The 23,162-nt window shown below is 39.0% G+C and overlaps 1 protein-coding gene across 2 annotated transcripts in view; it reads left to right on the forward strand.

Annotated features, from left to right (window-relative positions):
• gna14a (guanine nucleotide binding protein (G protein), alpha 14a) overlaps positions 1 to 23,162 on the forward strand; it is a 29,440-nt gene that overhangs the window by 1,619 nt on the left and 4,659 nt on the right. The window contains exons 2-5 of one of the 2 annotated variants that reach the window (XM_678897.8): positions 17,721 to 17,905; positions 19,891 to 20,045; positions 20,352 to 20,480; positions 22,982 to 23,111. In XM_678897.8, the coding sequence (XP_683989.2) occupies positions 17,721 to 17,905; positions 19,891 to 20,045; positions 20,352 to 20,480; positions 22,982 to 23,111 (599 nt within the window). Of the gene's footprint in view, positions 1 to 17,720; positions 17,906 to 18,539; positions 20,046 to 20,351; positions 20,481 to 22,981; positions 23,112 to 23,162 lie in introns of those variants that run through there. The other variant, XM_073911257.1, reaches the window with a different exon arrangement.

The raw sequence follows: 23,162 nt of genomic DNA on the forward strand, positions 1-23,162 counted from the left end.
GTTATTTTTATTTAACGTAGCATACAACGGATACTTGTACTTTTAGATAATATAACGTTAATGAAAATATGAAGATATTATGAAAAATGTTGGAAACCTGAGTCATTAAACATCTTTTTGAAAATGACTCAGTTAATCTTCAGGACACTAATGAGAACTTTCAGTTCTTCGAATGGAAGAAGTGTGGTTAATTTGGTTTAATGTCGTGTACAAAGCATAATTGCTTGTTATATAATGTAACTAAAATAAAAAAGTAATTTTGAAAACTGCTGGAAACCTGATTCATTATGAATGAATAGAGTATTAGCAATTAGTAATTCTTGAAAAGTAATGTTTTCCTATTTTAGATGACATCGCTAATATCTATTCATTCTTAAAACACTAATGAGAACTTTTAAAGTGTCTCTGGGAACCGAAGTACGGTTATTTTTATTTAACGTAGCATACAACGAATACTTGTACTTTTAAATAATATAACATTAATGAAATATGAAGATATTATGAAAAATGTTGGAAACCTGAGTCATTGAAAGTTACTTTTTGAAAATTACACATTGCTAATACTCTAGTTGGCGGTTCATTCCGCTGTGGTGACCCCGGATTAATAAAGGGACTGAGCCGACAAGAAAATGAATGAATAATACTCTAGTCCATCTTTTAGGACGCTAATGAGAACTTTACGAGTGTCTTTAGCAACAGAAGTGTGTTTATTTTGGTTTAATGTCATGTACAACAAACAAAACTTAACTTGTGGGTAATATGATGTGACTGAAATAAGGAAGATATTTTGAATGAACAGAGTATTATTAGCGATGTAATTTTTGAAAAGTAACGTTTACTTTTCAATAATTTCTCATCGCTAATACTCTGTTCATCTTTTAGGACACTAATGAGAACTTTCCGAGTGTCTTTAGGAACAGAAGTGTGGTTAATTTGGTTTAATGTCCTGTACAAATAATAACTATACTTGAATGTGATATAATGTAACTGAAATAAGGAAGATATTTTGAAAAATGTTGGAAACCTGATTGATTAAACATTACTTTTTGAAAGTAATGCTTCGATAAAACTCAGTTCATCTTTTAGGACACTAATGAGTCAGTCTCATTAGGACACAAATGAGACTGGGTCAGTTGGCATTTCTGTGTGGAGTTTGCATGTTCTCCCCATGTCGGCGTAGGTTTCCTCTGGGTGTTCTGGTCTCCCCCACAGTCTAAACACATGCGCTATAGGTGACTTGAAGTAACTAAATACTTACCGTATGTATCCGCTTGTTAAGTGTGACGTTGTGCGATGCGACTTCCGGGTCCAAGCCCTATATCAAACTGTATGGGGAGACTCATCAAATGATAATAATAAACGTTTACAAAGCGCTGTAATACTTTCGAAAATCACGATCGCTATATATATATGTCCATGCCTAATATCAGATGGCCAGAAATTTCATTCATTCATTTTCTTTTCGCCTTAGTCCCTTTATTAATCTGGGAATGAACCGCCAACTTATACAGCATATGTTTTATGCAGCACATGCCCTTCCAGCTGCAACCCATCACTGGGAAACATCCATACACTCTCATTCACACACCTACACTACGGACAATTTTAGTTTACCCAATTCCCCTATAGTGTGTGTTTTTACTGTGGGGGAAACCACAGCACCCACGCCAACACGGGGAGAACATGCAAACTCCACACAGAAATGCCAACTGTCCTAACCGAGGCTCGAACCAGTGACCTTCTTGCTGTGAGACGATCGTGCTACCCACTGCGCCACCGTGACACCCTGGCCAGAAAGTGATCAATTTTTAATAATTGTTAACATTTTGGTATTTGTGGATTTGGATTTGTGTCCAGACACTGTTGTGTACACTGTGATTTTATGTAAAATTCACTTTAATGTGTGACAGAACTTTAAAGGGGTCATAAATTAATATTTTCTCAATTCAATTGAGTAGTGACTTGGACCCGGAAACAGTATTCTATACGTCACAAATACGTCACGACTTAACAAGCGGATGAGTGTGTTTGTGTGAATGAGTGTGTCTCCTTGTACTGGGTTGCTGCTGGAAGGGCATCTGCTGCATAAAACATACGCTGGATTAGTTGGCGGTTCATTCCGCTGTGGCAACCTCTGAAATAGAGACTAAGCCGAAGGAAAATGAACGAATGAATAATGACAATAAATAAAAAAAATATAACATAAAAAAAAAGTTCAAAGTGAAAATGATTATTTCACACCGCTGAACCAACATTCTGTAAACTCACATAAATACCAAAGCAGCTGCATTATGAAATGACACATTACTGCTTTTTTATGGCGCTCTTTTCAAAATTCCTCAAGAGAATGGACATAAATGAATAAAGTTCCTAACGTAAGTTTGGGAGGAGGCTGATCAGTCAGGTGGGTCAATGGGTGTATATACAGTTGAAGTCAGAATTATTAGCCCCCCGCCCCTGAATTATTAGCCCCCCTGTTTAATTTTCCCCCCAATTTCTGTTTAATGGAGAGAATATTTTTTTCAGCACATTTCTAATCTTAACAGTTTTAATAACTCATCTTTAATAACTGATTTATTTTATCTTTGCCATGATGACAGTAAATAATATTTGACTAGACATTTTTCAAGACGCTTCTATGCAGCTTAAAGTTACATCTAAAGGCTTAACTTGATTAATTAGGGTAACTAGGCAGGTTAGGGTAATTAGGTAAGTCATTGTATAACGATGGTTCGTTCTGTAGACTATATATAAAAAAAAATTAGCTTAAAGGTGCTAATAATTTTGTCCCTAAAATCGAGTGTAAAAAATTAAAAACTGCTTTTATTGCAGCCGAAATAAAACAAATAAGACTTTCTCTAAAATAAAAAAATATTATCAGACATATTGTGAAAATTTCCTGAATCTGTTAAACATCATTTGGGAAATAATAAAAAAAGAAAAATAAATTCAAAGGGGGGCTAATAATTCTGACTTCTGGCTTTGCACTGCTTAGTTGACTTTTGTTCCAGTATCTCTCCACCTCCCCATCTTCTCCACTGTTTTTTCAAAATGCTATATAAAACGGGAGGGGGGGGGGGACTTTTTCCTCGAGTCTCCTGCAAGGACTGGAGGTCTGAGCTCTCTTCGGGGGTTAATAGCTCCCTGCTTTAGGACAGCAGCGCCAAAATCGTTTACCATGTTGACGCAATTGATTGAGCAGGTAAACTTGTGAACTATCATTAAGAATAAGACACTAAATTTCTATCAGCATTTCTTAGCTTCTAACACTCTTTGCTTGCTGCTTTATTCATTTTGTACTCGTATTAAAGTCATAGTTCACCCAAAAAATTTAATTCTGTCAACAATTACTCACCTTTAAGCACAAAAAACATGTTGAAAAATGTTGGAAAGCTCTAACCATGGACTTCCATATTATTTGTTTAATATACAATGGAAATCAGTGGTTACCGGTTTCCAACATTCTTCAAAATATCTTCCTTTGTGTTCAGCGCAAACTGTAACTGTCATAAATGGGTTCCACACAATCGATTTGTGTTGGGACGACATGAAGAAAGTAAGTTACTCTATTAGTTTTCACAAATTTAAGTGCATTGAACATAAAACAAATAAGCTGTGCTTAAAAATAACTCAAGACTTGTGTTATTTCAGCTCATTTTAAATAAGCAGTTTGAACAAACACCAAATGTCATCTTTTTATATGCATAAAAAATGATATCCACTTAAAGGAGAGTAAATAGTGAGTAAATAAAAAAATATAGTAAGGAACAGTGCTGGTCGAAATATAGCGAAGTGTGGTTTGGCAGCGGTGGCACCGTTTTATCCAGCAGTATCTGGCCACACAGCCACTGTCCGTCCTCATGCTATGCAAAAGCATGCAAAGCAGATGCTGCAGTGAACTCTAAACAAAGTTTCCTCAACAGCTCTCCCTCCCTCCACAACACACACATCCAAAATCACACGCATATGAGCTGCCGTGTGTGTTTTTTCATTTTCCTTCAGCTTAACTCCCTTATTTATCAGGGGTCGCCACAGCGGGATGAACCGCTAACTATTCCAGCATGTTTTAAACAGCGAATGCCCTTCCAGCAGCAACCCAGAACTGGGAAACACCCATACACACTTATTCACACACACACACACACACACATACACTACGGCCAGTTTAGTTTCTTCAGTTCCTCTACAGTGCATGTGTTTGGACTGTGGGGGAAACCGGAGCACCCGGAGAAAACCCATGGCAACACATGGAGAACATGCAAACTCCACATAGAAATGCCAACTGATCCGGCCGGGACTCCAACCAGCAACCTTCTTGCTGTGAGGCGACAGTGCTAACCACTGAGCCACCGTGTTGTCTTTTACTCAAAAGCGGAGTGTTTCCTCCACACCTGTGCAGAGTGTGTGAACTGACGCAAACTCCCAGCAGATTGATTATCACACTTGAGCACATTCAGCGCTCGGCCCTCGAGACGAGACCAACGCAAAGGTCAAAATAAGCGTCGGGTCTGCAGGAGACTCTGTTTTAACAATGTCTGCGGCGAACAGCACACAGTGTGTTGTGTGATGACACCTTTTACAATATGTAAAACAAAACATTTGCATTGCGCTTTCGTTTGTGTGTGTGAGTGAGTGTGTGTGAGTGATAGAGAATGTGTGTGTGTGTGTGCAATGAAAAAATACAGTAAGGTGTGACCAATGCCTTTATACACATCTAAACTCAAGTTAGAAATGCATGCTGTAAATGGAGTTAACTAGTTTACAAAAGTTCAGGAGCAGAGCTACGCCTCACCGATCACCTACTACCTAAAACATACTTAAGGCAGACCTGGGGCCTCATGTACGAAGACTGTGTTGAAATCATACTAAAACATTTTGTATGGATAAAGCTGTAAATGTGCGTACGTTTATGAAACACTGCCACGCATATTCTCTCTGTACATCCGAATTAATGTGAAACTGAGCGCACGTGCTCGAGCGCAAAACCCCTCCCTGCCTCCTCCCCCTAATAAATATGGTAATGAGTCTACTTTGGCAAAACCAAACAAAAAAGCAATGGCAAAAGTAAGCAAGAAGAGAAACTTTGAACAGAATGTGAATTGGAGGTGCTGCTATCGGAGGTAGACCGGAGGGTGTTATTTGCAAGTTTGTCCACCAGAATTAAAAACAAAAGAAAAAAATAGAGTGGGAGAGTTTAGCTGACGTGGCTAACCAGTGGCGTTGCGAGGGGCTTTGGGGGCTTAAGCTCCTGATGTATTGGCAAAAACCCCTGATCTTTTGGAGTATGTTGCACTCTAAATATGTTGTATAACATTTATTTTGTTATCTAAGTACTGAAAATTACCACATACATCACGCGCATTCCACTTAACGCAGCGTTTGTGTCGGGTAATTAGTTCGGGTTTATGTCAGCTGTTCAGCAGTACCTGTTTCTACCGGCAGGTGGGAGTGGCTCTGTTGTCATATGGTTTAAAAAAATTCCGCCACTGCATTTCATACTTTAATTATTTTAAGAAGCTGAAGTTGATGAGGTAATATTTTTGATAATATTGTTATAATATCAAACACATTAGCCTATTAAATATCAATATTTTGCAAGGTATTGAATTTAGAAATTCCAGTATCTTGACAACACTACACCATAGTTAATCACTCTGTCCAAATGAACGTGTGTAGCTTTGTATCACATTGGATAACAACTATAAAGTAAATCATATTTTCAGATTTGAAGACATGCAGAAATTTACATTTTTAAAAAACAAACAGAAAGTGCACATCAGGAGAGGAGATAGGAAGCTCAAGAGGTATGATACGGCTCATAACAGACTAGTAAGTGGGTTAATTTTTAATTTATAATTTATTGTTAAAAGACTGTCAACTAAAAAACCCTTTATTTATTATTAAACCATTTATAATCCTATTATTAATATTAGGGTAGATCAGCTTATGAAAGTGGGGGTATTTTAGTTTGGTGAATTAGAACTTCTTTTTTTTTTTGGGGGGGGGGGGGGGGGGGGTGACTTCTTTGGGGCTAAGCCCCTAATCCCTTTTAACCCTATCAACGCCCCTGCGGTTAACGCAGTGGGGTCTGAACATCGCACTGTGAGTGAGTTAAAAAAGAAATGGTCCGATGTAAAGGTGTAAAATTTTGTAGTGAAAATAGCACACCTCGTTGGAATGAGCTAGTTGAGTGATTTCCACCCATCACTGTTTGATTGACTAAAGAGAGTGGCAAACAGCAGCGCGAGTGGCGTATCTCGTAAAGCGCATGGCAACACGTTTTGACACGTTCGATCATGAACCCGATTTGAATCCAGCATCTAATGAACTCATTTTTCTTTCCCCCCACTACATATCAGATTTTGCCAACTCTTCATCACGAGGAGGACAAGTAGGAATCATTAATAAGTGTGTGTATTATTTTAAGCGCATTTGAGCATCACATGTTATCTGCACGTTTATTGAATGAAAATGTTACCGATTCACGTATGCAAATTCGTCTTCAGATGTCGCCTTTATAGCAATGTGCGTGCAGCTGATCGCTTCCATTACATTGGGAAAAATATGTTATATATTAATGTTTGGCTGGTCAACTGCAGGGTATGGAAACCTTATATATCTGCTAGACATGCGGATGATCCCGTCCCATACAGCTGTCATTGCATGGCTCAAAGATACTTTGTAGTGTGTAATTCAACATAATTGCCTCTAGGAGTCGCCAATGGAAATAAATCAAACACACACAAGAAATGCACATACGCCAGGCATGAAGTTGGCGTGGACCAACGCACATTCTCACGTTCATTTCATCGTTAGTAAATCCAAACGTGATCGTGAAATCTGGCGTATGCAAAGTTTTTGTGTGTACGATGCGTTGAAACATGAGGCCTCAGCCCTCTAGGTCAGTGTATCTTTTGGTCATTGGATTTTAATTTCAAAAACGGATATTGAAAAACGAGCCATTTTTTAACTTTTTTTTTTTAATTCAAAAACAAATATTGAAATGCAAGGCGTTTTTCTTTTTCATGGAGACAAACGAATAAGCAAAATAGAAAAAAGTGAATTGGATTTTCATTTTTTATTTTGAATAACAAAAAGCAAAATCACCAGAAAACAAAAATGAACAAAGGCTTGTTTTTTAAATATTCCGAGACCAGATTGGCCGACTCATTCACGGTGACGCAATGCCACCACATACAGGCTAGCCTTACGATCAGTTGTCGTGGACTTAACCTTCGATCACCACCCATTCCACAATGCACCGACCCCTTACTGCTCCCCCTGCAGGTGGTGGGCCTGCAGGAGGATGGTCCTACATCACTCCTTTGGGCTGAGCCCACCCGGGTTCTGTGGATAAAATCCGGAAACCAGACAGTCCTTACCCGATGTGGAGGAGTTCAAGTATCTTGGGGTTTTTCTTCACGAGTGAGGGAAGTAGGCTTGGGCGGTAATACGGTAATATGGTACACCACGGCGAGGCAATGGCGCAGTAGGTAGTGCTGTCGCCTCACAGCAAGAAGGTCGCTGGGTCGGAGGTTCGAACCTTGGCTCAGTTGGCATTTCCGTGTGGAGTTTGCATGTTCTCCCTGCCTTCGCATGGGTTTAATCCGGGTGCTCTGGTTTCCCCCACAATCCAAAGACATGCAGTACAGGTGAATTGGGTAGGATAAATTGTCCGTAGTGTATGAGTATGTGTGTGTGGATGTTTCCCAGAGGTTGCGGCTGGAAGGGCATCTGCTGTGTAAAAACTTGCTGGATAAGTTGGCGGTTCATTCCGCAGTGGCGACGCCGGATTAATAAAGGGACTAAGCCAACAAGAAAATGAATGAATGAATGAATGGTACATCGCGGGATTTAAAAATAGCAACGATGTCAGTTCAATATCGTTATACCATCGTAAAAACTATGCACTTAAATAGGAGACAAGTATTAAATATGAAATCTTATTTATATAATGCCTACCAAAGCATATGCGTGACCGTCATCACAGAACAATGTGGAGGAGAGAGAGGTGAGGTAAGATGGCGAGTCGCGCACCAATTGATTAGCAGTTTGGCAGTATTTCCGTTTCGACCGAACGAGAAGGGAGACGTGGTAAATACGAACTAGAGGTCTGCATTCCCGCTGCTGTACTGCGGGAGCCGCGGGACCCAACCCTACCTAGGAAGGTGTTCCAGGCATGTCCCACTAGGAGGAGGCCTCAGAGGAGACCCAGGACATGCTGGAAGGACTATGTCTCCTGGCTGGCCTGGCAACCCCTCGGGAACGGCCCCTGAAAAGTGGATGAAAATGAATGAATGAACATTTGAAAATCAAGTTTTGCATTCTGTGTCAAAAACTGCATTTTCAGCAGCATGATATAGTGCTCAATTATAATATATATGAATTATTTTATTGGTACTCAAATATTAGGTCCAAAAATGATGAGTGTTTTTCTTTGTTCATTATTTTTACAGAAATCGTGATACATTTTTTTTCCAGAATGTTTTTGCTGAATAAAAAAAGTTCAGAGGTACAGCATTTCTTTAAAATTGACACCTAACGTTACATTATAGGGGCTGCACAGTGGCGCAGTGGGTAGCACAATCGCCTCACAGCAAGAAGGTCGCTGGATTGAGCTCCGGCTGGGTCAGTTGGCATTTCTGTGTGGAGTTTGCATGTTCTCCCCGTGTTGGCGTGGGTTTCCTCCAAGTGCTCCGGTTTCCCCCACAAATCCAAATACATGCGCTATAGGGGAATTGGGTAGGCTAAATTGTCCGTAGTCTATGTGTGTGAATGAGTGTGTATGGATGTTTCCCAGTGATGGGTTGCAGCTGAAAGGGCATTCGCTGTGTAAAAAATGTTCTGGATAAGTTGGCGGTTCATTCGACTGTGGCAACCCCTGATTGATAAAGGGACTAAGCTGCAAAATAAATGGAATGAATGTTACATTATAAATGTTTTAATTACTATAACTTTTGATCAGGGAAAACAGAATACAATAAAAAATTTATTAATTTATTGATTGATTAATCAAAACATCTGTAGTTGCAGAAACCGTAATAAAATAGCAACAATATGAGCTTTTTCATGAATCAAATGAATGTAGCTTTGGCATTTTTCTAAAATATTTTAAACCCTAATGATTACAGCATGTTGACTGCTTAAAAAAAAAAAAAAAAAAATTAAATAAAGATAAAATATCTTTAATCATGTTTGGTGAATTGTAAAGGGATTCTGACTGTAAATCTGAACAGTCTTGCTGGTGAAGTCCGATCAAACTAAACATTACATAAAGCAGAGAAATCTCAGGACTTTGGTTGGTTTCTAATCGTGCTTTCTCAGTGAACTCATTCAAATCTGGGGACTTTTATTTGTGTAAAGCGACGCAATGTCACCAGGACATTCTCAAGATGCTAATTCATGCAAAGTGGAGAATGGCTCATCGCAGACATTTTCATCACAAATGAAACAGGAGCCAAAATGAAGTCACCACAAACACCAGACCTGCTGCTGGAAAGCGAAAATCCGCTTTCATTCACTGAGAAAGAGTGAAACTGCTGCGTCTTTCAATCAAAGTACGTTGTTTCATGTTGGATGAAGTGAAAAATGATAGTTTCTGATTTTAACCTGTTTTATTTAGTTCATCCTAAAGCAAAAAAGGAACTAAAAAGGTCCACTTAAAAACATTAGCTGTTCTCAAAGTGGTATTTTTAATTTAAACCACCATATCCACACTGAAAACACCAGATGATACTTTACCTCAGATCTTAAAAATAAAATGACTAGCAATAGCATAACCTCAACTTTATTAATACATATGTTTCTTTTATTTAACCAGATAAAAAACCATTGAGATCAAGATCTCATTTATAAGGGCTACCTGGCCAAAAGGTCACGCGACTTGTGAAAAGAAAAGAAAAAAAAAAAATAATAATAATATTAGTAATACATTCATTCATTCATTCATTTTCTTGTCGGCTTAGTCCCTTTATTAATCCGGGGTTGCCACAGCGGAATGAACCGCCAACTTATCCAGCAAGTTTTTACGCAGCGAATGCCCTTCCAGCAACAACCCATCACTGGGAAAATATTAGTAATAATAATTAGAAAATAATAAAATAAAAAAATACAGTTTAGTTGTCCAGCTATACGTTCAGCTATACGTTGCAGGTTCGAACCTCGGCTCAGTTGGTGTTTCTGTGTGGAGTTTGCATGTTCTCCCTGCCTTCACGTGGATTTCCTCCGGTGCTCCGGTTTCCCCCACAGTCCAAATTCATACACAGGTGAATTGGGTAGGCTAAGTTGTCCGTAGTGTATAAGTATGTGTGTGTGGATGTTTCCCAGGGATGGGTTGCGGCTGGAAGAGCATCCGCTGTGTAAAAACTTGCTGGATAAGTTGGCGGTTCATTCTGCTGTGGCGACCCTGGATTAATAAAGGGACTAAGCCGACAAGAAAATGAATGAATGAATGAATGAATGAATGTTCAGCTATACCACATTTGAATATATTAAAAACACATACATTGAGAAATGGACTGCTGTTTGTTAAAAAGGATAGAGCGAAACAATGTCATTGGGATGAGCACAGACAATTTTAGGCATACTGGCTTTTTGACTTATGAAGAAGGGAACTTAGGTATGAAGGCACCAGTCCCAGAAGAGCCTTGTAGACCAGAGTCATCCAGTGGGTGAACATTCTTACATTCAGAGAAGGCCACTCAGCTTTGGCAAACAGTTCACAATGGTGAGTAAGTCTCTGACAGCCTGTAACAAACCTCAGAGCACTGTGATAGACGGAGTTTAAAGGCTGAAGACATTTGGTTGAAGCATTTATATAGAAAACATCCCCATAGTCAAGCAATGGTAAAAATGTTGCAGACACCAAATGTTTACGAGCTTTAAAAGAAAAGCAGGATGCATTTCGATAATAAAATCTCAAGCTTAACTCTCAATTTTCTAACCAAATTTGCTACGTGCTCTTTAAAAGAAAGCTTCTGATCGAGTAGAAAACCTAAATACTCATAGCTGGACACTAAACCTATTTGTTGACCTTGGGCAGTGGGAATTAATAACATTCATTTTCCTTCAGCTTAGTCCCTTTATTCATCAGGGGTCGCCACAGCGGAATGAACCGCCAATTTATCCAGCATATATTTTACACAGCGGGTGCCCTTTCAACTGCAACCAAGTACTGGAAAACACCCATACACACTCATTCACACTCATGCACTACAGACAATTTACTTTATTCAATTCACCTATAGCGCATGTGTTTGGACTGCCAGCACAAAAGTTTTTATTTTTTAACCAAAAACTGTTTTAAAACATTATTCTCGGTATGGGGCGGCACGGTAGCTCAGTGATTAGCACTGTGGCCTCACAGCAAGAAAGTCGCTGGTTCGAGTCCCAGCTGGGTCAGTTGGCATTTCTTTGTGGAGTATAATATTTATAAACTTATAAAGCAATATTATACAAATACAGATCCCCATAACGAGAAACTCATCATTAGTTCTTTCATTTTCCTATTCCAGCATATAAACACCCATACACACTTATTCACACACACACACACACATTTACACACACACACACACATTACAGGTAATTTAGTTTCTCCAATTCCCCTGGAATTCCTTCATTTCCTTCGGTTTTAAGCTTTATTATTGCAGAAATCCACCTTGGATTTTAATAGATTCAGTCATTCATTCGTTCATTTTATTTTCAGCTTAGTCCCTTTATTAATCTGGGGTCGCCACAGCGGAATGAACCGCCAACTTATCCAGCGTATGTTTTACACAGTGGATGCCCTTCCAGCCGCAACCCAACACTGAGAAACACCCATACACTCTTATTCACACACATAGGGCCAATTTAGCTTATTCAATTCCCCTATAGCGCATGTGTTTGGTCTGTGGGGGAAACCGGAGCACCCGAAGAAAACCCACACCAACACAGGGAGAACATGCAAACTCCACACAGAAACGCCAACTGACCAGTCTGGGACTCGAACCAGCGACCTTCTTGCTGTGAGGTGACACCACTGAGCTAATGTGTCTCCCACGATTGCAGATGCATAAATAAAAAGTAATCCCTTACTTTACTTTTTCAGAGTAAAAGTAATTTGACTACAGTAAATAGTTCGATCAGTAACTACTTACATCCAGCATTGTTAAATATGTATGAGATTGTAGTATTGCAGTAATTTAGATTAAATCGATTTTTAGAGCTAAAATGTTCACTAAGATGATCAAAGTTAATGCTTATAAAACGTTATTATAGAACGATCAAACTAAAGTTTGACACATCCCAAGTGTAATTTGAAATCCTGGCCAAAAGTTTTATGTTAAATGTCTAATAAAATCTGCGTCATGGTGGTGCAGGAGGTAGCACGATCGCCTCACAGCAAGAAGGTCGCTGGTTCGGGCATCAGCTGGGCCAGTTGGCATTTCTGTGTGGAGTTTGCATGTTCTCCCCGTGTTGGTGTGGGTTTCCTCTGGGTGCTCCAAACACATGCGCTATAGGGGAATTGAATAAGCTAAATTGGCCCTAGTGTATGTGTGTGAATGCTAGAGTGTATGGGTGTTTCTCAGGCATCCGCTGTGTAAAACACACGCTGGATAAGTTGGCGGTTCATTCCGCTGTGGCGACCCCAGATTAATAAAGGGACTAAGCTGAAAATAAAATAAATGAATGAATGACTGAATCTTTTAAAATCCAAGGTGGATTTCTGCTATAATAAAGCTTAAAACCGAAGGAAATCTGAAGCATGAATGAGCGAGAGTGATTACTGCGCTTTATGCAATGCATATAAGTACTGTCTGATTGATGAACTCATTACAGCAGGAACACAAACAGTGTGTGTTACACCGTGAACTCTCTCAGACAGCTGTAAAAGTGTCAAACAACCGGAGCCAGCGGTCTATCATACCCTTACAGTAAAAAACACAGCTTATTGGTTTATATTAAGCCTCGGTGTCCGACAGCATTCATGTAAAATCCTAGTATGAGGCTGTAAGGGGCTGACAGAGTCTGCATGTGACAGAATATTAATTTATTCAGCTGTTTCTGCACAGATTTATGTGGATTGATATTGGGAGTACTAAAAAAGTCGCATCTTAGTTGCTGACATTATCTTCCGTAGGTTAAAACTCTAATGGTGGACGGCTGCTTCTCACTCAGGGCTGTTTATGCTAATGAGGGAAAGATTGTCGCTAATGGGCGGGGCTTTTTCCCCTCTGATGACACGTACGAAGGGAGAATGTCAATCAAAGTGTTTCTGCAGACTGTTTTAATCAAGTATGATTATTAAAAAAATGAATTAATACATTTTTACTATCAGAGGCTGGTTATATCCACACACTGCTGCCACACGACTGTGTTTAAACCCCTTATAAAAGGGATTTTTTCATAATAGGCCCCCTTTAAATCATAACGCCACAGCCCTTAGAAATTAAATATTATTTGTCAGTGAGTGTCTGGTGAAGTTGTGCGTTTGCTGTAACACATGAAGTGCGCTTGAGTAATGGCTTCAGTGTGGACACTCTCACTCCACTCACAGACTGTTTATCGGCCAAAGGCAAGACAGATATTCTGCCACACGGCACTTTAAACAAAACTCACTGAAACACACACTCCTTTTTCTCCTCTCTGTCTCGATCCTTCACCCCTCAGTCTTTCCAGAGTTTAATGGCTGTCTGCTGAATAAAACGGCCACAATTAGTTCTGTATTATTTTCTCTTTTTTTTTCAAGATGTGTAATCAATCGACCATATTGGTGAGCATTTAATAATTCGAGATTGAGAAACGTGATTGTTTGGTTAACCGGTCAGAACCCAGAGCTTCAGCTGTCAGTTTGAGGTGGCTACACAAGACTAACTGGAGACTCAATCTAACCGAATCATTTAAATCAGCAATTTGTAAACTGGAGACTTGCTCAAAAGGGATTATTCGAATCAGTGATTCGTTAACTGGAGACTCACTTTGTCCAGATAATTTGAATCAGTGATTCATTAACTGGAGACTCAATTTGTCCAGATTTTTTTGAATCAGTGATTCGTTAACTGGAGACTCACTTTGTCCAGATAATTTGAATCAGTGATTCATTACCTGGAGACTCAATTTGTCCAGATTATTTGAATCAGTGATTCATTAACTGGAGACTCACTTCGTCCAGATTATTTGAATCAGTGATTCATTAACTGGAAACTCCCTTTGTCCAGATTATTTGAATCAGTGATTCATTAACTGGAAACTCCCTTTGTCCAGATTATTTGAATCAGTGATTCTTTAACTGGAGACTCAATTTATCCAGATTATTTGAATCAGTGATTCATTTACTGGAGACTCACTTTGACTAGATTATTTGAATCAGTGAATCATTAATGTGGAGACTCACTTTGGCCAGATTATTTGAATAAGTGAATTTATAACTCGTGACACACTTTGAACAGATTACTTGAATCAGTAGATCAATAATTTGAATCAGTGAATCATTAACTGAAGACTCACTTTCACAATATTATCTGAAAAAGTTAATTTTTCATTGGACACTTACTTTGAACAAATAATTAGAATCAATGAACCGCTAACTAGAGACTCACTTTTAATGGATTATTTGAATCAGTGAATGGTTATCTGAAGACTCACTTTGACCAGATTATTTGAGTCAGTGAATCGTTAACTGGAGAATCTCTTTGACCAGATTATCTGGATCAGTGAATGGTTTACTGGAGATTCACTTTGACTAGATTATTTGAATCAGTGAATATATAACTCATGAATCAATTTGAATAAATTACTTGAATCAATGAATCATTCATTTGAATCAGTGAGTTATTAACTAGAGACTAACTTTGTCCAGATTATTTGAATCAGTGATTCATTACCTGTAGACTCACTTTGACTGGATTATTTGAATCAGTGAATATATAACTCATGAATCAATTTGAATAAATTACTTGAATCAATGAATCATTCATTTGAATCAGTGAGTTATTAACTAGAGACTAACTTTGTCCAGATTATTTGAATCAGTGATTCATTACCTGTAGACTCACTTTGACTAGATTATTTGAATCAGTGAATATATAACTCATGAATCAATTTGAATAAATTACTTGAATCAATGAATCATTCATTTGAATCAGTGAGTTATTAACTAGAGACTAACTTTGTCCAGATTATTTGAATCAGTGATTCATTACCTGTAGACTCACTTTGACTAGATTATTTGAATCAGTGAATATATAACTCATGAATCAATTTGAATAAATTACTTGAATCAATGAATCATTCATTTGAATCAGTGAGTTATTAACTAGAGACTAACTTTGTCCAGATTATTTGAATCAGTGATTCATTACCTGTAGACTCACTTTGACTGGATTATTTGAATCAGGGAATTTATAACTCATGACTCACTTTGAACAGATTACTTGAATCAGTAGATCATTAATTTGAATCAGTGAATTGTTAACTAGAGACTTACTTTGAATGGATTATTTGAATCAGTGAATGGTTCATTTGAATCAGTGAATCGTTAACTGTAAATTCACTTTGACTAGATTATTTGAATCAGTGAATTTATAACTCATGTCATGACTCAATTTGAACAGATTACTTGAATCAGTAGATCATTAATTTGAATCAGTGAATCATTAACTGGAGACTCACTTTGACCAGATTATCTGTATCAGTGAAGTGTTCACTGGACATTTACTTTGAACAGATTATTAGAATCAATGAACTTTTAAATGATTCACTTTGACTGGATTATTTGAATCAGTGAATCGTTAACTGGAGAATCTCTTTAACCAGATTATCTGGGTCAATGAATTTTTATCTGAGGACTCACTTTGACCAGACTATTTGATTCAGTGAATCGTTAACTGGAGACTCACTTTAAAATGATTCTTGAATCAGTAATTGTTAATTTGATCATGAAATGCTGTGCAGTAAGGAGCACATTATTAGGCTTTGGAACAGAGAGAAGCAAAAGAGTCCTGAAGTAAAAATATTTAAGTATTTAAGTACAGTAATGAAGTAAAAGTGGCCGCTAAGTGTAACTCTGTCGCCTCAGTATATTCACTCTGACATTAGACAATTCAAAATGATCCTCGGCCATTTACATCTTACAGCTGTCCTGAGTAAAGACAGCAGCTGGAGAATATAAACAGGACTCTGGCAAGCCGAACATTCAGTCTGTCGAGCACAAGCGCTTCAGTAGCCAAACACTAAACAGATTTACTTTTTGTTCATCTCTGAGGAAAAATATACAAATGAGAAGCAGACAGATTCTCCCAACAATCTGCGTTATGTAACACAACACAAAACCAAAGAAGTCATTACATGTATATATTGAAATATTAATCATTAATCACTGCAGGGCTCAGCATTAATGAGTTCATCTCTCTTTTAAATTCATATCATTCATTCATTTTGCTTTCAGCTTAGTCCCTTTATTCATCAGTGGTCACCACAGTGGAATGAACCGCCAACTATTCAAGCAAATGCTTTACTTCCAGCTGGAACACAGTACTGGGAAACATCCATACACACTCATTCACACGCACACTCATACACTACGACCATTTAGTTTATTAACTTCACCTATAGCACATGTGTTTGGACCAACGCAATCTCACGGCAATTTGTAAATTTTTAATTTAGTGGCTAATTCGTATGATATAATTTGTACAATTTAGTACGATTTGCTCATCACTCAATGATAGTTGGGGTTAGGGGTGGGGTTAGGTGCCACGCCTCTTTTATAATATGGTACATTTTAGTACGACTGAACTCGACGAAAATATATATAAATATATATAAAGGCAAATATTTTGAAATAAGCAGTGTTGTTATTTCAAAATATTTGCCTTTACTATAAATTACTATACCATTTTAAATGTGTAACACCAGCCTGATACATACATAATAACTCCTCTCCAATTCGTAATATTCGTGCAATTCGTAACTTTTTGATTTAGTGGCTAATTCGTATGGATTCGTATGATCTAATTTGTACAATTTAGTACGATTTGCTCATCATTCAATGACAGTTGGGGTTAGGGGTGGGGTTAGGTGCCACACCTTTTTAAAATCGTACGTTTTCGTATGACTGAACTCGTACTTCGTGAGATCAGGCTGGTTTGGACTGAGGTGGAAACCGGAGCAACCGAAGGAAACCCATGCCAACACAGGGAGAACATGCAAACTCCACATAGAAATGCCAACTGGCCTAGCCAGGACTACATTTTTCTATTCTTTATTGGAGACATGTCGGGACTGCAGGCAGGCCAGTCAACTACCTGCATCCTCTCCCTCCACAGCCAGGACTTTGTACTGTGTGCAGAATGTGGTTTTGCATTGTTTTGTTGACATATGCATGGGCCTCCCTGGAAAAAAGGCAGGATATTGTGCTCCAAAATCTCGCATTAATGACCAGAGAAGGCCAAAAAAGTCGACAGCGCTTCTGGACAATGTTAACATAGGGCTTCCATTTGGCACAGTACACTTTTAACTGGCATTTGTAACTAAGTATTGTGGTACTTGACGAAGGTTTGCCAAAGTAGTCTTAAGGGATCGGAGAACACGGTTGTTCAGCTTAGGCTTGCACCCTTGTCCTTTATACACTGAAATTTCTTTCAAGTCTTTTCTTTTGTAAATCCTTGTGAAAATGTGTCTATGTTTTGGTGTTAATGCAGAAATAAGGTGATGTATATGTCTGTTTTCTTTTGCAGGCACAGGTGAGAGCGGTAAGAGTACATTCATTAAACAGATGCGGATCATTCATGGCTCCGGTTACACTGATGATGACAAGAAGGGCTTCATTAAACTCGTCCATCAGAACACGCTGAGTGCCATGCAGTCTATGGTCAGAGCTATGGACATGCTCAAGATCGCCTACGCTAACTCTGAAAACCAGGTACTTCTGGAGATATACCTTTGAAAACTATTTGGTATATGCAGTCGAAGAGAGAATTATTAGCCCACCTGACCTATTAGCCCTCCTGTGTATTTCTGTTTAACGGAGAGAAGATTTTTTCAACACATTTCTGATCATAATAGTTTCAATAACTCATTTCTAATCACTGATTTATTTTATCTTTGCCATGATGACAGTAAATAATATTTGACAAGATATTCTTCAAGACACTTCTATACAGCTTAAAGTGACATTTAAAGGCTAGGTTAGGTTAATTAGGTTCAAGTTAGGGTAATTAGGTAAGTCGTTGTATAACTGTGTTTTTTTCTGGAGACAATCCAAAACTAATATTGCTCAAGGGGGATAATAATGTTGACCTTAAAATGGCTTTTAATAAATTATTCTATCCAAAATAAAACAAATAAGACTTTATATTAGAGAAAATACTGTAACAAACACCTTGCTCTGTTAAACATCAATTGGGAAATATCTGGAAAAGAAAACAAAATTCTCAGTAGGGCGAATAATTCTGACTTTAACTGTATATTTTGAATACATTTCATATATCATTTGTACAGTCTTTGGTGTCAAAATATAGTCCAGTTGTGTTATACACTCACTGCCACTTTATTAGGTTCACCTTACTAGTATCGGGTTGGACCTCCTTCATGGAAGAGATTCAAAAAGCTACTGGAAATATTCCTCAGAGATTTTGCTCCATATTGACATGATAGCATCACACAGTTGCTGCAGATTTGTCGGCTGCACATTCATGATGCCAATCTCCCGTTCCACCACATCCCAAAGGTGCTCTATTGGATTGAGATCTGGTGACTGTGGAGGCCATTTGAGTACAGTGAATTCATTGTCATGTTCAAGAAACCAGTCTGAGATGATTCACGCTTTATGACATGGTGCGTTATCCTGCTAGAAGTAGCCATCAGATGATGGAGACACTGTGCTCATAAAGGGATGGACATGGTCAGCAGCAATACTCAGGTAGGCTGTGGAGTTGAGACGATGCTCAATTGGTACGAATGAACCCAAAGTGTGCCAAGAAAATCTCCCCCACACCATTACACCACCACCACCGGCCTGAACCGCTGATACAAGGCAGGATGGATCCATGCTTTCATGTTGTTGACGCCAAATTCTGAGCCGAGCATCTGAATGTGTCAGCAGAAATGGAGACTCATCAGAGCAGGCAACGTTTCTCCAATCTTCTATTGTCCAGTTTTGGTGAGTCTGTGTGAATTGTAGCCTCAGTTTCCTGTTCTTAGCTGACAGTAGCGGCACCCGGTGTGGTTTTCTGCTGCTGTAGCCCATCCGCCTCAAGGTTGGACGTGTTGTGTGTTCAGAGATGCTCTTCTGCAGACCTGTAACGAGTGCTTATTTGAGTTACTGTTGCCTTTCTATCAGCTGGAACCAGTCTGGCCATTCTCCTCAGACCATCAACAAGGCATTTGCGTCCACAGAACTGCCACTCACTGGATATTTTCTCTTTGTCGGACCATTCTCTGTAATTGCTAGAGATAGTTATGTGTGAAAATTCCAGTAGATCAGCAGTTTCTGAAATACTCAGACCAGCACATCTGTCACCAACAACCAAGCCACATTCAAAGTCTCTTAAATCTCCTTTCTGCACCATTCTGATGCTCAGTTTGAACTGCTGCAGATCGTCTTGTCCATGTCTACATGCCTAAAAGCATTGAGATGCTGCCATGTGATTGGCTTATTAGAAATTTGCGTTAACGAGCCGTTGGACAGTTGTACCTAATAAAGTGGCCGGTGAGTGTATTTCATAAGCATGTTTGTCATCTTCACCTGTTTGTTTTCCTCCCAGAAGGTTTAATGTCCTGTTTTTTAAGCTCTGCTAGACTTTGCATTAATTGGCTGTTTTCTGCAGTCTGGCTCTTGACCGCACTCTCTCATTGGTCTCCCGGGAGATGCTGCTGAATGCTGATTGGCTGATCTTGTCTCTGCAGGCTCACTCTGCGCTGGTCAACGACATTGAAGTGGATAAAATCATGAGTTTGGATGAGACTCAAGTGAAGGCTCTCAGCAGTTTATGGAGCGACAGCGGGATTCAGGAATGCTACGACCGCCGCCGAGAGTATCAGCTAACCGACTCTGCCAAATAGTCAGTTTTGTATTTGTGAACTTGTATATATAGAATATAATAATATATATTTGTTACGAAGAGCTCTGCAGACCCGTCTGTAAGAGTAGTACGCTACGCAGACAGAACATTTAATTATTTTTCAATATATACTCTTATTATTAGAGTTATACCTTAATAAAGGTGCACTTACTTTTTCACAAGGGGAGGTCCAATAATATTAATTTCTCTGAACATCCAGCATGTTTTTTGTGCTACATATATGTCATCGCAGTAATCATTGTAATCTGTGATTTGACCCCAGTGTTTGTTTCCTCTGATAAACAGTTACCTGAGTGACCTGGACCGAATCGCCAACGCAGCGTATGTTCCCACTGAGCAGGACATTCTGCGGGTCCGGGTTCCCACTACAGGAATCATCGAGTACCCCTTCGACCTTGACAACGTCATCTTCAGGTGATCAGTGTTTAAGATTGGTTAAGGTTAGGGATACAATTACAGCAAGGTCAGCAATACATTTACAGATTAACAGAGGAGAATTTCTGATGCAAAGCTATCTTCCGCAATGGGAGTCTATGGCAGCCATATGAACCGTATGAACAATTTGCACAAACTTTAACACACTGATAGAGAACAGTCTGATCTTCGATCACAAAAAACTCAAACTCTCTAGTGACAGGCTGAATCACTGCAATGATCTGAACCAAACTTAAACGTGGCGTGGTCTATTTCAGTTCCTGAAAATAGCAACGCACCATCTACACACCTCCTTTCCAGACCAGAACAGCCATGAGTCCACAAAGAGGTGCAAATGCATTTGCTATTTAAAAACCGTAGCGCAAAACACGAAAATTAGGGTTGCTCTGATCTGAAAAGGTGTCCAACCTACAGCATCTAAACACTGGGGTACCTCAAGGCTCTGTTCTTGGGCCACTTCTCTTCTCCATCTACACGACATCTCTAGGACCAGTCATCCAGAAACATGGATTTTCCTACCACTGCTATGCTGATGATACCCAGCTGTACCTCTCTTCATCCTGATGATCGCTCAGGTCCAGCTCGCATCTCAGCCTGCCTGTTGGATATTTCACACTGGATGAGAGATCATCATCTTCAGCTGAACCTTGCAAAAACGGAAATGCTTGAAGTTTCGGCCAACCCGACTCTACACCATAACTTTTCAATCCAGATGGATGGGGCAACCATTACTGCATCCAAAATGGTGAAAAGTCTTGGAGTAACGATTGATGACCAACTAAACTTCTCTGACCACATCTCTAGAACTGCTCGATCTTGCAGATTCGCACTCTATAACATCAGAAAGGTCCGACCCTTCTTATCTGAACATGCAGCTCAACTCCTTGTTCAAGCTCTTGTTCTCTCCAGACTGGACTATTGCAACTCTCTACTAGCCGGGCTCCCAGCTAACTCTATCAAACCTCTTCAGCTGCTTCAGAACGCAGCAGCGCGAGTGGTCTTTAATGAACCTAAAAGAGCACATGTCACTCCGCTACTCATCCTTTTGCACTGGCTGCCAGTTGCTGCTCGCATCAAATTCAAAGCTCTGATGTTTGCTTATAAAGCGACTTCTGGCTTTGCTCCTTCTTATCTGCTCTCACTTCTGCAGATGTATGTGCCCTCCAGAAACTTGCGCTCTGTGAATGAACGTCGCCTCGTAGTTCCATCCCAAAGAGGGAAGAAATCACTTTCCCGAACTCTCGCATTCAATCTGCCCAGTTGGTGGAATGAACTCCCTAACTGCATCAGAACAGCAGAGTCACTCGCTGTCTTCAAGAAACGACTAAAAACTCAACTATTTAGTCTCCACTTCACTTCCTAATCTGCAATTGCGTCTCTGGATATCACACTAACTGTACTCAAAAAAAATAAAAAATTTTACTAATACTTTCCTTCTTAGACTTTACGGACCTGAAACTTGCCTATAGCACTTCTTCATTGTTGCTCTTATAGTTGTGTAAATTGCTTCCTTGTCCTCATTTGTAAGTCGCTTTGGATAAAAGCGTCTGCGAAATGACAAAATGTAAATGTAAATGTAAAACAACAACAAATCATGCCAAACACGTGCTGACGAGTGTATGATAGGGCCCAAAGTGTGTGATCTAGACCTGACATTGACCAAAACCCATCAGTTTGTGTCACCTTCTGGGTAAAAATGACAAACAATTAATTTCTATAAATAGAAATCATTCAAATTGTATTAAATGACTTTTGAATAGTTTTGCCAATTGTCATGAGGTTTTGTTGGATTCCTTGGATCATCCCGAGAACAAAATTATTATGTTTTCCTAATTGACACGACTTCCATTTCCCCATCTTGAATTAGTTTGAAAATCTAGTTGTTTTGAACTCTCTGTAGATTGTTAGTTCAATTTTCACGAAATTTGGCTGAGACCATACTGCCAAAGAGTTATAGAAATTTCCAGTTGTCATTGCCATGCTTCTTTATGTGGCCGCTGAAATGCTTGGCCCTGATAATTGCTGCTTGCTGCTATATTTTTTCAATTGTCTTTGGTTTATTTTGGCTAGAATAAAAGAAGTTTAATAGGTTATAAATATAAGGTCAATATTATTAACCCCCTTAAGCAATATTTGTTTTCAATTGTCTCCAGAAAAAAACACTGTTATACAATGACTTGCCTAATTACCCTAACTTTAACCCAATTAACCTAGTTAAGCCTTTAAATGTCATGTTAATCTGAATATGAGTATCCTGAAAAAACATCCAGTCTAATATTATGTGCTGTCATCATGGCAAAGATAAAATAAATCAGTTATTAGAGATGACTTATTAAAACTATTATGTGTAGAAATGTGTTGAAAAAATCTTAAACAGAAATTGGGGAAAAATATATATAGAAGGGCTAATAATTCTCAGTATCCATGCTTATCTTCTTTGCATATATTGCACATAAATTTTGTGTCGCTGCTGTGTTCAGGATGGTGGACGTCGGGGGTCAGAGGTCAGAGCGCAGGAAGTGGATCCACTGCTTCGAGAACGTGACCTCCATCATCTTCCTGGTGGCTCTGAGTGAATACGACCAGGTCCTCGCTGAGTGCGACAATGAGGTCGGTCTGACTGCGAGTGTGTGTCTGTGATTTTATCCCGTGTGTGTGTCT

The sequence above is a fragment of the Danio rerio genome, chromosome 8 (genome assembly GCF_049306965.1).
Source record: "Danio rerio strain Tuebingen ecotype United States chromosome 8, GRCz12tu, whole genome shotgun sequence".
Taxonomy (NCBI): Eukaryota; Metazoa; Chordata; class Actinopteri; order Cypriniformes; family Danionidae; genus Danio; species Danio rerio.